This window comes from Dermacentor variabilis, chromosome 4 (genome assembly GCF_050947875.1).
Source record: "Dermacentor variabilis isolate Ectoservices chromosome 4, ASM5094787v1, whole genome shotgun sequence".
In the NCBI taxonomy this organism is placed as follows: Eukaryota; Metazoa; Arthropoda; class Arachnida; order Ixodida; family Ixodidae; genus Dermacentor; species Dermacentor variabilis.
Window position 1 is genome coordinate 13920809 of NC_134571.1, and position 17719 is coordinate 13938527.

General features: G+C 45.1%; 1 protein-coding gene across 4 annotated transcripts in view; it reads right to left on the reverse strand.

The window, feature by feature from the left end:
* Nucleotides 1-12339: 12339 nt before the first annotated feature.
* The window catches only part of LOC142578686 (uncharacterized), an 80003-nt gene continuing 74623 nt past the window's right edge, over nucleotides 12340-17719 (reverse strand). For all 4 annotated transcript variants that reach the window (XM_075688162.1, XM_075688161.1, XM_075688163.1 and 1 more), the window contains one exon: nucleotides 12340-15744. In XM_075688162.1, coding sequence (XP_075544277.1) covers nucleotides 12850-15744 — 2895 coding nt within the window. In that variant the 3' untranslated portion in view covers nucleotides 12340-12849. The remainder of the gene's footprint in view (nucleotides 15745-17719) is intronic.

Here is a 17719-nt window from a genome sequence, read left to right on the forward strand (position 1 = left end):
CATGGGCCTTTGCTTATTATATTTTTAATACTGAAAACTGGGATAGAATTGGGGACCTTTAGATGGCCCTAACAACGAACATGTGCTGTTGTAAATCTATACCAAAAAAAAGTAATGCTAGTTCCACGCAGTAACAGCTGTCAAAACAGCAAAGATGGTGGTCGTTTTCTAAAGTTTGAACGTGTATTTAGCACAATTTTTATGAAAGCCTTTTGTCTCATTATTTTGCTAGATTTAAGCTTCAGTTTCCAAGAAAATCCAAAGAACTAGGTGATGGGCAAGCAGTACATCATCACTGCAAACATTGACATTCTCGATGCCATTGTCTGTGGCCAAACTGATAACGGGGGTTGGCTTGCCTCCACCAGCACTTGGCTTCTGCTTCCCCATTCTTGATCCTTGGCGGCGGCAGCTTCCCTCCGCTGGCGCTTTCTTTGTGCTTCTCGCTCTCAAAGCTCAGGATTTGCGCGATGTCAGCACTGCTGCTCATGCCGAGCGGAATCCATGGGGCAAAAGGAAGCGCTCCAGCAAGACACCTGCTCCTATACCCCTCTCCTCACCCCTCCCCCAGTGCATGCTCTGATTGGTCTGCTCCCATCCAGGCGGGACCCTGTGCCTTAAAGCTCCTGGAAAAAAACTAAAGTAGCGCCAGCTGTACCCCTTTGCCTCTGCCTCCTTTCCTAGGAGCTGCAGCAGCGCCTCTATGGTGTCCACAAGGAAGCTACGGACGCCAGAGCCACAAGCATGGCCGGGCTCAACTGGCATGCGCTCGCTAGTGCAGGAGCTGCGTCTTTGGCGTCCCTCAACCCAGGGCTTCGCTGTCGTTACCTCGGCGCGCGTGCTGTGTTGCGAGTGGAAATTCAAGATGGCACTTGCTTGACCTTCTAAAAGCATAGTGCGTAACACTTGAAACCGTGCGATTTCTCAGTGTCACCGAGCTTACCCGTATGTTCATTTCCAGCGCTTGGCACTGCATTCAGGAGCGCCAACGCTGAGCACGTCTGTGTGCAAACGCACTCGCGCCTGGCCCTGCTTGCTTGCGGGGATGGTAGTTTCCAGTACAAGCGTTTAGCTGACTTAATTCTTCTTTACATAACCTCCATGTCATAGTGCACAGCTAAAATAGCAAACAAGTGGTAACCGCACCATCGGCACAGACCTGCGAGTTTGAAGCCCCTGAAAAAAATAGGATTCTTTTTTAGAGGCTTTATGTTGTGCATTTAAGCACAGTGCGAGCACTTCTGTAAACTGACTGATTGAATACTGCACATTTTTATGCTTTCAGATACAACAAAAATCACACCACTTGCATCTACACACATTCCATTGCATTTTCGCATTTTTCCTTCTTTCGAACCTCTCCCACTGCACTGCTCCGAACCGCACCGCCCTGCTATTCCTTAGTGGGATAATTGCACAAATCCATCTTCCTGTCCGAGGGCCTTGCTTGACAGGCATTGAAAGACACCTCAACTAACTTGATTTGCAATCTACAAAATGCACGAGAGGGAGGTGCCTGCACACTGACACGAATGGCGCTACTTTAGTTTTTTTCCAGGGGCTTTACCGTTCCTTAGAGTTACTGTATAGCATGGATGGATGTTATGAGTGTCCCCTTTGGAACGGGGCGGTGGGTTTCACCACCAAGCTCTTGCTATTATACTGCCTAATGTCCTACCTAGGTTAAAAAAGAAAAAAATAAACACTATGAACTCCCACAACCAAATTTTCCGATCACCTATTGCGAACTGTGCTTTTGTACGTCTCCGTTTTTTATCGTTTCCCTACTTTTCTTCCACCAATCCTCCAACTGTCTCTTACTAATCCCTATTGCAGACATGTTTACTTTTCCACTGCTCTCGCTGAACCCAAGGGCTTCAAGGAGGCCAGTGGTGCCTAAATCGACTGCTGGGTAGACGTCTTCACATTCTAATAAAACATGCTCCATAGTTTCCCTAGCTTTACCGCAGCAAGCTCATGCTTCTTCTTCCTTCTTATATCTCACTTTATAGGTGCGTGTTCTAAGGCATCCCGATCTCGCTTCGAAAAGTAATGAGCTTCCCTTTGAGTTATCATAAATTGTTTATTTCCTGATTTTGTTTTGCCTCTTAAGTAGTTACTGATGGCAGGTTTCTTTTCCATTGCCGCCACCCATGAGATTACTTCAGCCTCTCTGACTTTCCGCTTGACGTTCTTTGTTGCCCACCCTACAGGCCGCATACTTGCTGGTACGCTTCCTAGTTCTTTTCCTCCACTGTGAATCAGTTTTTCCTGTACAGATACCTCAACACTCTCCCAGCCCATTTACTTTCTTCCATATTCCTCAGTCGTTCTTCATACTCAATTTTACTGTGAGCTTCCCTCACTTAAAAACTAGTCCAGCCCAAATCACTCTGCACAGCTTCATTTGTAGTCTTTCCATGAGCGCCCAATGCGAGGCGACCCACTGACCTTTGGTTCCCATCGAGTCCCGATTGTACCCGATTTAAAGCAAAAAACCGCATTTCCAAATCCCTTGGGGTGCCCTCTGGCGGTGAGCTCCGGAACCTGCCCCCCTGCATGACACCTGACAACGGACAGCGAAGGCTCGACTTGGAACAGCTGCGCTGTTAAAAACGAATATGCAAGTAATAGCGCAGGTCGTGACACTGTGTGACACTGTGTGACACTGTTTCACTGTTTAACTAAATTAAGCAGAATTTTACAGTGAAGCTGTTAAGAGTTCTGCAACAGTTTTTATGTGCTCTCATATGTGCAATTTCATTAAGCAGTAATCCACAATCTTTTTCCCCTTGTGTTGTGTTATACCGGCTCCATAGTGGAGGTCAGCTAGGAGTTTGTACGGCTGCAGTGATGAAAGCCGACACCGTGGTGTTGCAATGGAGCCTTTGTGGGAGCAGTCAAGCCGTGAAGCCGTGAGCCAGCAAACAGATGTATAGTTAAAGGCTATGAGGCCTTGCTTACATAGCTTTACTGTCTCTCGGATGTATGAGTTGTCACAGCGGCATACATCTGTGAAATAATTTTTAATGTGTGAGCATTCTTTGGCTAGTGCACACACTTTACAGTGTGTGTGTGTGTGTGTGTGTGTGTGTGTGTGTGTGTGTGTGTGTGTGTGTGTGTGTGTGTGTGTGTGTGTGTGTGTGTGTGTGTGTGTGTGCGTGCGTGTGTGTGTGTGTGTAATGTTGTGGCTCTAGGTTATTTCGAACCCGGCTCCATATAATAGCATTGCGGAGGCTTTGGGTTGAAGGCAGAAACTCAGAAGTTGGGAACATGACAACCAACAGGTTTATTGCACTCGAACAAAACTTATTTACTTCGTTGAACAGGGAAAACAGAAAAAGGTCAAGAGTTTAGCAACAAGTGTCTGGATGAGCCCCGTTTCCATGGCCCAGAGCACTTTCTTTTTCTAAAAAGCAAGGGCACAATTGGCGTTCGCAGGCACCAGCGCACCACATTTCTCATCTCGAAGGCCACGCGCAGACTTGGTGGCAGTGCCATTAGATGGCAGAGCACGTCAAGAAAGAAGCGCAGTAGAGGAGCCCGATTGTTACATGACACATTTCTCAGGCAACATGCATTTTGGAGGCTATGCACAGGCTTCGCGATGATGGTGCTAGATGGTGCCGAGTGTTCTTGGAGAAGCACGAAAGATGAATCCCACTGCAGTAAACCCATATATACCTCGTTTTGACAGTAGTAGTATGTTGTGTTGCTATATTGATTCACTGCTAACAATGCACCACCGTCAGCAGTCATTGTGAGATGGTTCCTGCCGCAATTTTTTTCTTTCATCCTCATATTTATTTTTATTGCCATGACAATATGTATTTTGCTTATTTACTGGTCTAAACAAATGGCACCAACATCTTCATCACAAAGGTAGTTTTGTACATTTTCTGTTCAAAGAGGAGCGGCGCAACACTGCTGTCATATATGCACTCCAGCTTATGTGTACGCTATTATGGTAAAGCTCTCCATTACTTTAGCGTTACGGTGAAATAATTAGAAATACAAACCAAACTATCTCCAGACACATCCACATTGTAAATGCAAAACTAGAGAGCTTTAGCATGTCTGGTGACATTCCAGCAAAAGCAGCCGGTTCAGGCAGATTGCCAGGTGAGCAGAGGCATAAACATGAGCGGCAGGAGTAGTGATGTGCCACTATTCTACTTGACCTGCAGCGAAGAATACACTTGGTTAGTGCAATGTTAGCTCTGTTTGTCGAGATGAGCTCTGTGCAATCACTCCCGCCACTCATTTTTACGACTACATCCATTAATCCGCTTGCAAATATCAGAATATTGGACATGCTAAAACTCTCTGTCGAACACACGCAATGTCAAATGTACCTGTGGCATGGGCTCTACTGTAATTCAGCAGCTTTGCTTCACAGAGATATATAAATATTACTTTTGAGCTCTATTGTTTCACTCTAGCCAACTTGCAAGAAGCTACAAGGTGAAAATGGCCAGCATGCTGTGTAGAGGCAGAGCTTATTAAAGAAACTCTAAGAAGGAGAGAAAAAGTTTAATGGTATCTAGAGAGGTTAGCCTAGCAAGCGACATGGCATGCCAACCCAGGTAAGATGAGGAAAAGTAGTAAAATGTTGAGCTGAATTAGTGAATTATGCCTCTACAAAAACTTAAGCTGAATTAGTACATTATTCTGCAAAAACTAAATAATAGTTCTTACAGCAAGAGCAAGCTTAGTAAGCAAGAAAAGACGCAAAAATGAAATGCCGGGTGGTGATGCTGCCAGGAAGTTCCCACACCATCTTACTGTGACATTATAGATTTTTACAGCATCTGTTAGAGTCTATAATTCATGACAATTGATGTAAAAATTTAGTACATAGTTCTCAAGAGATGGCGATAGTGAGAGAAGTCAGTCTCCACCGTGACATCGGGGAAATAAGCAAACATAAGTTCTGGTATTTGCCAACTGAATTCCTAAGTTAGGTTTCCGTTCGCCATAATGACCACATAGCATGATAAAGTAACCAAGAACTGAAGCTATCGAATCTCACAAACCTTTCTTGCACCAAAAAGGCCCAAATATGGCAAAATATTTGTAGGCCTGTGATGTCAAAGGGACGTGCCGAGATTTTTGTGTGAAATTCAAAAGGAAGTGTAGCTTTCATTTTTAGGACAAGCAATCAAAATATACCTGCCAAATAAATGAAAATTGACTTAAATATGTTACATCCATGTATGTCATTAGCATATAAATGCACAAGTAACTTGCAGTAGTCTAAAAAGGCATAGACGGCCCGGAAAGGGTGAAAGCTTCTTTATTGTGTTGGGCGCAGTCAGAGGCAGGAGCCATACTGAGGCACAGAAGGAAGATGATTTTTTTTTATTAACTGAGGAGCATGTACTCCAAAAGTGCTTGGGAGCAGAGGCTGGCACCACATTGTAGATCAGATGGCCCAGAGCAGAGATCCTAATAACATGCAACAAAAATGCTTATGCCTTTCTAAACTGATTTGGTGTTGCACCTTATGGTGGTACGAATGGAATGTCTGCTGTACATGGACAGTGGGGATATACCATGGCAGATGCGAATTGCCATTGACACTTGGCATTCGTAAAGGGGCCCTGAAACACTTTTTAAACATACATAGTAAGAAAACATTGCCGATCCATCGAAGAGGCTGCTGTCAACATGTAACCCAAATATTGCTTCACAGCATGCAGCAGTGAATTCACAATCTACTGTCAAACACAGCGAAAAATCGATCGCTCTCGCTTCCACAATGTCGTCATGCAGCATCATCGAAAGTAGTTGGCCCACCAATGCTATTGGAAATTTCGTAATCACAAGAGCATTCTCAGTAATACATAATTGCTAATTTTGAGTTAAATAATTGAAAAATACATATTTCTGCGATCTCAAAACGACAGGGAAAAAAAATTGGCAGTCACTTTAGCATACGCTAAAGAGGATGAAGGCAAACGCCTCCTCGCTCATGAGACATTCATTACATTACTTGACATTTTCATTCGAGTGCATTTACCTCCTATTGTTTTCTCCCACTAAAGGTCGTGAGTATGGGTGCCTTAATTAACTTCACCCCAATTAACACCAAAAGTCGAGGGTTCGCCTCTCACCAAAGCTCGTGGGTTCAAGCACCCTTATTAACTCTGTTTTATTAACTGTGCCTTAATTAACATGAAATTTAGCGCGTTCGACTCTCAACCTTTACAATGTCAACTGGAATCCAACTTGGACATATGGCCAGTTCACCCGTATCCCCACGTTGGAACGTTGGTTCGAGTGCCTTAATTAACTTCACCTTAACCAACATCAAAGGTCATGGGTTCGACTCCCACCAAAAGTTGTGGGTTCGTCCTTCACGATATCAATTGGAATCTGACTTGGAGATATGGCCGGTTTGCCCCTATCTCCAAGAGGGTTTGACTCCCACCAAAGGTCGAGGGTTCAACTCCTACCAATGGTTTTGGGTTCGAGTGCCTTAAGTAACTCAGTCTTAGTTAACTGTGCCTTAATTCAATTTGCCTTAATTAACGCCACAGGTCATGGGTTCGACTTTCACCAGTGGTCGTGGGTTCGACCATCAATGGTGGCACCATCAATTTTGGTGCCATTTAATTTTGGTTCCACCAAAGGTCGAGGGTTTGGCTCCCACAAAAGGCCTTAAGTTTGAGTGGCTTAATTAACTTTGCCTTAATTAACACCAATGGTCATGGTGGCACCATCAATTTTGGTGCCATAACGCTGGACAGTCAATTTTTCAATAACGCCGGACAACAGATTTTGTGACCCACGAGGCACTTAAGGACCTTAATAATGTCATCCTTGCACTGTGCATAGCCTCCGAGATGGCAGCGGCAGCCACCACAAGGTGCCGCAGTGAGCCCGTTCATCGCCGTGGCACAACTATTGGCCAGGGCTTTGTTCTCTTGGCTTCACCACTGTGTACTTTCCAGCGCATTATCAGAGATGAAAGGCGAGAGAAAGCAGGGTATCAGTGCAATAACTCCACTTATAGTTGAAGCATTCAAAATATTTTTGCGGCATGAGATTCGTGGGACATGTACTTTAATAATGAGGCCATTCTACGATTTTTTAGAGAAGTGTTTCAGGGCCCCTTTAAATGTTTTACCCAAATACTAAGCACAATACTGCTATGAAAACCAGTGGCTGCATTTTGTAGCAGTTCATTTGCAGTTTTTTTTTTTCATACTTCATTGCTCAAACGCACACAAAAGTTGCACAGACAAGAAACTTCACAGATGGAAAGTTCATGTTCACATGTTCTTTCTTGTTTAATAAGCAATGACAAGAAAGGGAGTTAACTGACGGGCCCGATTTTTATATCGTAAGAAGCCAACAAACACTGACCCCCAAGGACAACATAGGGGAAATTACTTGTGCTTAATAAATGGAATAAAGAAATGATAAATTAATGGAAATGAAAGTGGATGAAAAAACAACTTGCCACAGGTGGGGGACGATCCCACAACCTTCGCATTACGCGTGCGATGCTCTACCAATTGTGCTACCGCAGCGCCGCTTCCCCATCCACTTTCTTGGGTATTTATGTTTCCTAGCAGAACCCTGGGAGTGTCAGCCAGCGCCACTACTCACAAACCTTGGCGGCGGATGTGGAACATCCTTTCTGCCACAGGCGTCACAAGAATGTGACCTTTCTGGATAAAGGCAAACGGTCAATAAACCCACACATGCTACCTGAAGGCATTATTGTTGCCGGATTCGAGACCCTCATTATGTAATGAACGAGAAGAAAGGGGGCTAACCAAGGGGCCAGATTTTTATTAGTCGTATCATAAGAAGCCAACAAACACTAACACCAAGGACAACATAGGGGAAATTACTTGTGCTCAATGAATGAAGAAACGATAAATTAATGGAAACGAAAGCGAATGAAAAAACAGCTTACCGCAGGTGGGGAATGATCCCACAACCAATAAGCAGTCTTTTCCACCATGCAAATGTGCAGTTTCGATATTAACTACCGGTGACGTCAGATTTGGACATTTCCTTTATGCCCCTTTGAATTCTGGTAGTAATAAATTCAGAGTGCTGATCCCTAAAGCATGAAATCAACAAGCACAGCTTGCAACATGGTTGTTTTGCAGTAATATTCCTTTTTAAAAAATGGTCAGTTTTGACCAAAGGTGAAGCACTCAGCAAGAACGCTAATGTATGTGCACACAGCGCTCATGCCCTGCGAAAGCTAGAGTGCTGCCCTAGTTCAATCAGACCCAATTGATTGCAGTGTGACTGTGTGTCTACTTGGCTTCGTTGCCTTTGCAGCAAAACGCACTACAAGTCTATGAAGACCTAACCCTTCGTGCGTGTGCCACGCATACATGTTGATCCTGACAAATGCACCTCAAGCATCCGTACAATTTCTATTGAAATAAAATTATGAAGATCCCACACACTGTGGGAACCTACGTTATGTTTAGCACTTTGCAAGCAGCTGGCTATCCACCTTTGTTTGGCGTTTTGCACTGTCACCAAATGGACTGTTTGTGCAAGTTAAGCAGTTATGTGTGACGACAGCAGTGAGGTGATGGTGACAGCATGACTGATTTAATGCATTCTGGTGAAGAGATGTTACAACCTGTTCTATTATGTCCAAGACCGATCAAGACAATGTGATGTCAGGTAGCACCTCTATAGCTGCCACGAGACAAGGATTGAGGTAAGCAGACAAGGATTGGGGTAAGCTTGCAAGCTATTGCTTTTATAAGAAACTTACTGCTATACGATGCGAAGGACAGTGGCAAGGTTGACAATGATTCACCTGTTCCATGCCTGCATCTATGGCCCAATAGAAACTGGCATTTGTGCATGTGCTCTTGGGAGAGACCATAGTTCAAGGCCCACCATCAGACACACTAATCCCATTTTTGATGAAACCTGAAATGGGGCAAGATAGAAACTATGTAATATGCATGTGACCTTCCTTCTTACCTTCTGCGAAGAGCCCAGTATAAGGCAAGGAATGCTTTGGATTAAAAGCTCAACTCTTCGTACGTCATGGAAGGGCTAGAAACACGGGACGCGAAAAGAACAATTCCGACGCCACTGGGAGAAAATATCACAGTGGCACTGATGCTGGGAAACATGAATCCAGTACATCACCGAGAATGAAGGAATTCAAGAATTGAAGCCTTACGCAAGAGCTATATAAGAAACCCAAACACAAGATACATGGCCGTGGCGAAATACCCGAGAATCCCAGCTCACGCTGTCAGTGTCATCAACAGCATGGGAATGGAAAGAACAGCAGCCACAACCCTCACAAGAGAAGTGGACACAGCCGAACAAGTAGCCATAGCCTTGGCCATCACAACCTGCAAAGAAAATGCCATTGTCCTCACTGACTTCCCAGTGCTGTGCAGAAACTACCAGAAAGGTATTATCTCTGAGAAAGCTCTATGCATCACAAAATGTGTGAAGAAACTACCTGAGACACATATCGTGTGAACTCCAGCACATGAAAGCCTGGCAGGAAACACGGTGGCAGACGCTGCAGCCAGAGGTCATACTTGCCGGACGTCCCTGCCAAACGTGCCAAGGAGAGACGATGTCGGCAAGAAGTGCACCAGCATCCTATAACACTGCCGACTAGACCAAAGAACATAGACCACACACCAAGCTAAGCAGGGAGTAGGCACTAACACTCGGAAGGCTACAAAACAACTACTACATCCACGAAATCTTACTTGCACAGGTTGGCACCCACCCAGTTTTCGTACTTCTGCAAATTCTGCGATCTCCACGACACCTTACACAACATGGGGTGGGAATATGGAGGAGCAACAAGAGCCAAGCCAGAGCACGTAACCACCTAAGGGCAGTAGGAGGCCCAGCTGTTAAGTCCAGATTTTGAGGACCAGCTAGCACTGGTGAACCAAGCCTAGGAGATGGCCAGGGCCCACGGTTTTCTGAAATGAGGAAACTGCCCACCAAGGCCGATGAACACTTTGCTTGTTCAATAGTAAAAGTTTAATCTCTCTCTCTTAGTATGTGCTGAATTGCAGGAAATAGTTTGTGCTTGTTCATGCTGTGCTCAACGAGCTGGCTAATTTGCATGCAAGCATTCCTTTGCTTTTCATTACAAGATTTTAGCTTACTAATCGCGTTTTCCTACCTGTCGTTGGCTAGTTTGCTTTGAGTGCTTGAATGCAAGCAGTCTAACCACTGATGTTGCAAGTTCCTGCTCTGCTGTTCTCAGCACTATAATCGGGAGCCTTGGAAACTGCACTTACCTCTTCCCTTCCTATAGAGGGGAGACTGTTCCACGCAAGCACAAAATGCATGTGCTGCCGCATTTGTAGAGCTTTTGAATGAGGTTCACAAGGGTTCACTGCAGTCCAGAGGGCAGTATGGTGATGCCCAGAGCTTTCATTGGAAAGGTCCACAGCATGTTCAGATCACAATTAATGCACTCCCAGCTGTCCAGCTCAATTTCCGCTTCCTCCATCTCTTATTCGGCTTTTATTTTTCTAACCACACTATGCAGCCAACTACTATTGCGTTGCACACGGATACCTGCTTATCGACATTCCTATACATAGGCTTTCAGCTGTAAAACAGCTCACTGAAGCCTTCCCAAACAAGAAGAAACAATGGATCACTTTAAAGGGAAGCTGAAGAGTCTGTCGAATTCAATAAGACGTTCATATACGGATGCGGGAGCCTTATAAACCATGAAGGTAAAATTTTAGGGGGGATTTTTGGGGGTGATGTCACCAACTTAACTAGCATAAACATGTCGCCAAATTACCATATGAAACTGAAAGCAATCTGTGCAGCAAAGCTGACATGGAGGACAGGTGAATGTTTGTCTGACATATAGCAGAACAGGCACTGGATTCGGAGTACATGAATGTAGAGAATTATCTAGTGTCAAGTGTGCAGCACCCCGTGGCGTGCCTCTGCTAACGAGTTACTGCCCATAGAATTGTGAAAGTCATTGTTCTTGTTGACCACTTTGTTCCCCGCCACATACAAAGTCAGGGAGGAGTATACTACTCTGCAGCTTAAAGCCATTCTTCCATCTTGTCGTACTTTTAAGCATATTTGTGTGGCTAACAATTTTTTCTGGACACTGTCCTGCGAGAGTTCCAGACAAAGCATGGATAGGTGAACTCGCATGCAAGCTGCTTGCCCTTAGAACATGCGAGTTGAGAGTTTACAGTTACAGATCTAGACTTATCACTTCAGGGCCAAATCTGACAAGATCACATCGTGTTTTCGGTGTTGTAAAACAAGGCTTCTGTACTTTCCTAGTACACATACGAGAAAGTTGCTGTCGTCGAAGTGCCTGGCTATCAGTAAAAGAAATACAACTGGACAAGGGCATCTCCACTAGGTGGTTTACTCTCCATGTTAGCTGCTTTGCATATCGCATGTCAGTAGATGGCAACACCAGTCCGCTTGCCTGCTCAACAGTGAAATAAAGTCCTCTAATGCACAGCCACAGCAAGAAAAAAAATGAACTGAGACTTCACCTTCTTCATTACTGCGATTTCCTTCACAATTCTGAAAATTTTCAGCAATTTTATGGAATTATAGTATTTTTTCTTTTCTGTTGAAATCTTGAGCAATATTTCCAGAAAATGAAAAGATATGCTTAGACTCTCCACACACGGTGTCCGACAACAAAGTTGCTTCTTTGCCTTTGTGATGAGCTGCTAAAGAGATGAAGCTACAGAGTGACCACAAAAGTGCATACTTAAGCATAACTGAAAACGGAGCCAAGCATGTGGCTTTCGGTACATGCAGTTTATTGTACTGATTTATATAGTAAGACAAAACTGTACTGTTTAGCTTCATTGGCAATATGCTTTATCAATACAGACTATTGAATATGGCCTCAAAAGAATGGCATGTATAGTAGCCTTGTAAGTGTGTTGGGAACATTTTATTAGTGCTCATTGATTGAGAAAATTGCAGCTGAAAGTCAGACTAGCCTACAAACTATCATGGCAACAGGAACAATGCTATCAAGACTGACCTCATTCTCCAATGACTTAATTGTTCTCTTATCATAAACATTGTGCCAGCAAGGTAGTCAGTTTTTCACACCTCTTAGACATATGGTAAAAGATGAGCATCTTGCATGCCTCATCACCTTTTAGAGTGCAGATGCCTTGCCACGCTGCAGCAAAAAATTAAAGCTTCACATGAATTTTCAGTTAAGTGAAGTTGCAATGTTGTGAACTTGGAACTTGAAGTATGGAAATTTTGCACAATTATGTTGTGTGTGCACATGCATACATAACTAAAATGAAGTTCGTTGTCAAAGATGAGCCACAAGAAGTGCAAAAATGACAAGTCATGAACCAAAGCTCCTTGCTCCCTGCAAAGGAGTAAAAGAGCCCAGTTTATTTTTAAACAACACTAAAACACTGTACACTTGGCGTATTTACAAATGCTAAAATTCACTGCAGTTTAAACTGTACAGTCGTTATATTTTGACAGTGCAAATTGCTGCCAAATCTGAGCAGTACCAATCAAGTGTCACTGTAAAAATACATTTTCATTAATGTCACCACAGGTGGGCAGAGCGTTCAGATAATTTGTCTTTTCTTTCTTTATAGGATAAAAACAAAAGAATAAGGTAGTTGGGAAAAAGTGGGAACAAAAATTAAAAGCAAAATAGAACACAGACTCCCATTCAGCACTTTGAACTCTAACTACAGAGATGAAAAAAAAAAATATATTGATGTGGAGTCAAAGGCGGAATGCAGGAAAGTAACAACATATGAGCAATGAGTATGTACATTATACGACAATGTTATCATACATGCGGAATCTGCAGGTTACACGAAGAAGAGGCTAACTGTCCTTGCCACCAAACTTGGGCCGATAGCGCATAGAGTAACGACTCCCGTTCTCCTTCACCTCCAACTTTCCTGCCCACTCGGATGTTGCCGAGTTGCCTGTGGGACCACCATAGTCCAAGTCTTGCTTCCATCGTTCGACGTACGCTCCCCCTCTGCCCTCACAGTGGTGTCCCAACACGGGCCGCCTAACGTTGGCCACATGTGATCGCCCTCTAGTGTAGCCGTCACTGCCCACATAGCAGTGGCTGGGCACCTCGTGCAGAGGAGACACTGGAGAGCTTCCACGTCGGTCCTCCAGCACCCCATTGGGAGCCTTGGCCTTCTTCGGAATCCTGTAGCCACTCAGCGATGCACGAGGCTGCGACAGGGCCTCGGGAAGCAGCACACTGCATGTGACACTGTCACGTCTATCACGTCGCTCGGGCCTCTTGGGCATGTTCTCGTCTGATGTGTGCTTCACATAGCTGTTTGCAGTGGCCACACCTTGCCTGCCTTCTGCAGGCTCGCGCAAGCTGGCCTCCTCGAGACTCTGAGCATTCTCCTGCTTCTGCATGGTGCTGCTGCGCGTGCAACGTCCCACGTCGTTGAGTTCTTCAGGAAACTCGCAAAGGGAGGCCAAGGTGGCCAACTGTGGGTGCTCTCCTTCCTCTGAGCAAGCTGTCATTCGTTTCCTCAACCGCCGACATCTGCTGCTGCCTTTTGCTCCAATCTCATCTCCTGCATCTCGATTCTCTAAGACCTCTCTTGCTTCATGCAACCCTAGCTCACTCTTTGCTTCAGAGAGTCTAGTAGTGCGACTAAAGTTCGACCTGTTTTCCTGCTCTACGGCGTCATCCTTTTTTACTTCTTTTCTGAGCACAACTTTGCAAAGGTCATCACATGCTTCAACTGCTTCAGCCCGCCGACTTCGCATGCTCACTCTGCCATCAGTTTCACATTTTTTTGCCTCATGTCTGGACGCACTTTTCACCCCTTCATCAGCCACCTCATTTTTGACCTCCAGCCTCCGACTCCGAATAGGGGGCTTGCATTCTACTTTCCCAATTTCATCAGCTTGACCCTCCACTGTCCTAGATGCTCCGATCACTTCCTGGGCAACTTCAAGTTTTGTATCACATCTTCGACTTCTACTTGAACTTCTGCTCCCTATGTCTGTTGACTCTCCTCTCTTGCCTTCATTTCGAAACAGACATGTTTTCTGCTCATCAAATCCAGTTTTCTGCTCATGCCTTCGACTTCGGTAAGGCACCTTACATTCCAATTCCATCGGTCCTTTTTGCTGCATTTCACTTTTAAGTAAGCTACGCACACTATTATCTAAAATCTCACATCGTCGGCTTCTTGTTGGAGTTTTGCTTCCTGCGTCCTCTTGTTCATTTTCCTTTGTGTCACCTCTGAGTGAACCTTTCAGCATACCATCACTAGCTTCCAGCCTTCTACTACGCGTTGGTGTTCTGTTGCGAATGTCAAAGAGGTCATCTTTCTTTTCAGTTGAAGACGGACTCCTTGCGAACTGATCCATTTCGGGCCTTGGGCTTCGCATTGCTGTCCTGTTATTTACAACACCAATTTCATCCTTCCTTGTTTCGCCTTTTGATGCGCTTCTCACATAATCAACAGACCCGAGCCTTCGACTCCTTGTTTGTGCTTTGCACTCAACCTCGGCATGATCTTCTGTCCCGATCTCTTCCTTAATGGCATTTCTCACAGTGTCAGCATTTCGGCTTCGAGTGGACATCCTGGCTTCAGTGTCATTGAGCTCCTCCTTTCTCATTTCATTCACAGTATCAGCGTTTCGGCTCCGAGTAGACATCCTGCTTTCAGTGTCGCTAATTTCATTCACAGTATCAGCATTTTGGCTTCGTGTGGACATCCTGCCTTCAGTATCACTAATTTCAGTCACGGTGCCAGCGTTTTGGCTTCGAGCGAACATCCCGCCTTCAGTGTCGCTAATTTCATTCACAGTGTCAGGGTTTCGGCTTCGAGTAAACATCCTGCTTTCAGTGTCGCTTATTTCATTCACAGTATCAGCATTTCGGCTTCGAGTAGGGATTCTGCTTTCAGTGTCGCTAATTTCATTCACAGTGTCAGGGGTTCGGTTTCGAGTATACATCCTGCCTTCGGTGTCGCCAATTTCATTCATAGTATCAGCATTTCGGCTTCGAGTGGACATCCTGCCTTCAGCGTCACTGAGGTCCTCTTTTCTGATTTCATTCCTAGACGAAGTACTCAAGGTGTCTTCTGCACTTTCCAGCCTATGACTTCGATTAGCTTTCAGCTGTGCCTCTGCAATCCCTCTGCTCAGATTGTTCTCTCCGCCTGCTGATTGACCACATTCCTCTTCACCAGCCTCAAGTTGTTTCTCAGAGAGTGTTTCCAGCGCAGCTGCTTTCTGCACTGGCCTCGTCGACAACTGATCAGCAGCAGCGTACCCTCTGCCGGAAACTGTTGTTGCAGAGTCAGCAGTACCTTGGCTGTCTTCGTCTTGCGCAACACAGCCTTCGGACTCCCCAGCCCCACCCATCATGGACAGTCTCCGTGACCGAAGCCCGTTGACGTACTGTTTGGCGTAAGGGTTTGGGAGCCTAGTAGGCGTGCTAGGTGGTTTCTTTGTAAGGCCATACAGGTTTGGCACCTCCCGGCCTTCAAGTGCATCCAAAAGGAGTCGCAGGCACGGCTTGGGGCTCGACGGGTCTTGAGACACCAGACGGTCGTAAACATGTTCGCTCTGGCCAGACAGAATAACAGCCTCCCGCTCACGCTCGCTCATCTTGGGTCCTCCCGGCTTCAGCATTGCCACCTGGTGCTCAAAGATCTCTTCCCTTATTCTGAGCAGAGACTTGGCTATCTTTTCTCGCCTTGACACCATGTAGCAAAGGTTCCGCACCTGCAAGATCCACAGTACAGCGAAAAGGTTAGTCATCTCAAGAGCATCAGAAGTGTTACAAAGGAAAGCATCCTGCCCTTGTTGTAAGTGGACTATTCACACGAATTACAAGCATCGTCACCGATTAACTTGTATATTCTCCTCTCACAAGCAAGCTTTTTTTTGGTTTGCCAACGTTCACACTTGTTAATCAAAATGTAAAGAGATTCTTCAGATGAAATACACTTCTTGTCTTGGGCTTATTTGCAAGCTGCTTTGCAGAGGCACGATTATTAAAGCCCAACCACACGGAGCATGGGATATGTGTCTTACTAATCGCATGTGTGTGTGCACGTGTCTCTGATCCTGTACGCGTGTGTAGAAGGGGAGGGCAAGCACCCACACAATACGCGCACAAGTGAGCGCTTCAGTACGCATACCACAGTGCTGCTAGATCACCTTTTAGGGGAAATGCTTGGGTTTGGGGAATTCATGACTTTTGCAAAAGAGGCAATTGTGATAAGAGATATCTGATCTCGATCAGGCTCGATCGCAGTGTACAACACCTGTATAAAATTTTGATCACTTGCCTGTTACGACAGTGCCATCTCGGCCCACAATCACCTCATCACGCGCTGATTCTTATGGTACTTGTGCTTCGCCAGCCAAAGTAAAGGCCGAACCCCAATGCAGGCAACCAGCAGTTAATTATTGATAGCGTCCATTTTCTTTGTGCGACAAAGAACCAGTGGTGACTCTCTGTGTGTCAGAACGACTTCGAAACAACAACCACCTGTTTCCAAAACTGCGCCGGAAGTTTACATGCCAACCACGACAATGGCGCACTTCAACCACTTCAACCGCGTACGCTCAATATGACGCTCAAAATGAAGCAGTGCCTGATGCACACATGGCCTGCACCTTTCCCCTCTCTAGACATGTAGGACAAACGTGTACGGCCTTGCAGATGCATGACACGTAGCCAGGCGTGTACAATTAGCTGTGTGTGGTTGGGCCTTTATGCAGAGCCACTTATTTGGGCTTAATATTTAGAAGAACACTAACTTATTGGCCTAGTTAATCTGACCACCATAAATAAAACCACTGATCCCTCTGCGTGGGGATGATACATGCCGCTTCTAAGTATAATGCAAAGTGTGCGTTAATTTGTTTTGTACCTGACCTTTGTTTTTACTGTTGTTTTCACTCTTGCGCTAAGACGCACTGGCTGTCTCATTTTCCTAGAATATATGCGTTGAGGCATGCTTCCTAAAAGGCTGCAGAAAATAGCACCTCTACCTCTCCAAAATCTCTTCTCAGTTTCAGTCGCATTGAAAGAGTACTCCAGCAGTCAATATCCACAATACAGTCCAGTAGTAACATACAATCTGGTGTTTTTAGCAAGTTCCCGTCATGATAACTGTCAGTTCACCTGAACTACAGACATCCTACAATAGGAATTAAAAATGCTTGTCACTATCACTGCTGCAGGCTTCTTAATTCTGCAGAGCACAATTCTGCGCATTTCCCTCGGTAAGTGTGACACATCTTGGCTGCCTTTTAGGCTGTGCGTCCTCAACCCCTTGTTACTATACTTTTACAATGACACAAATTCAAAGTGCGAACAGATGTATTTGGCAGACAGTGCAAACCAGCAGTAAGGTGATGCTGAGCAAAGAGCTAGAAGCCCAAGTGTCTCACACTCTCATCAAGCACTGGCTATCCAGCTGGCTCAGCTGCTGCACTGCAGGCATGGGTGATTTGGCTGGCCTGTGCTTGTGCACTGCTCTTTATCAAAAAAGGAACATCTATGCATATTGGCTGAGATGGCTTATCAGCTGGTAAGTCGAATGATGAGTACAACGCCACTTCTTACATGCTTGTTTAACATATGCAGGCAGCAAACAAGGGTTGCCAGCTCCCGTACACACTGTCACGATTACGACAGGTCACTCTCTCCTCACAACACACTTAAAAAAGGAAAAAAATTCCGAAC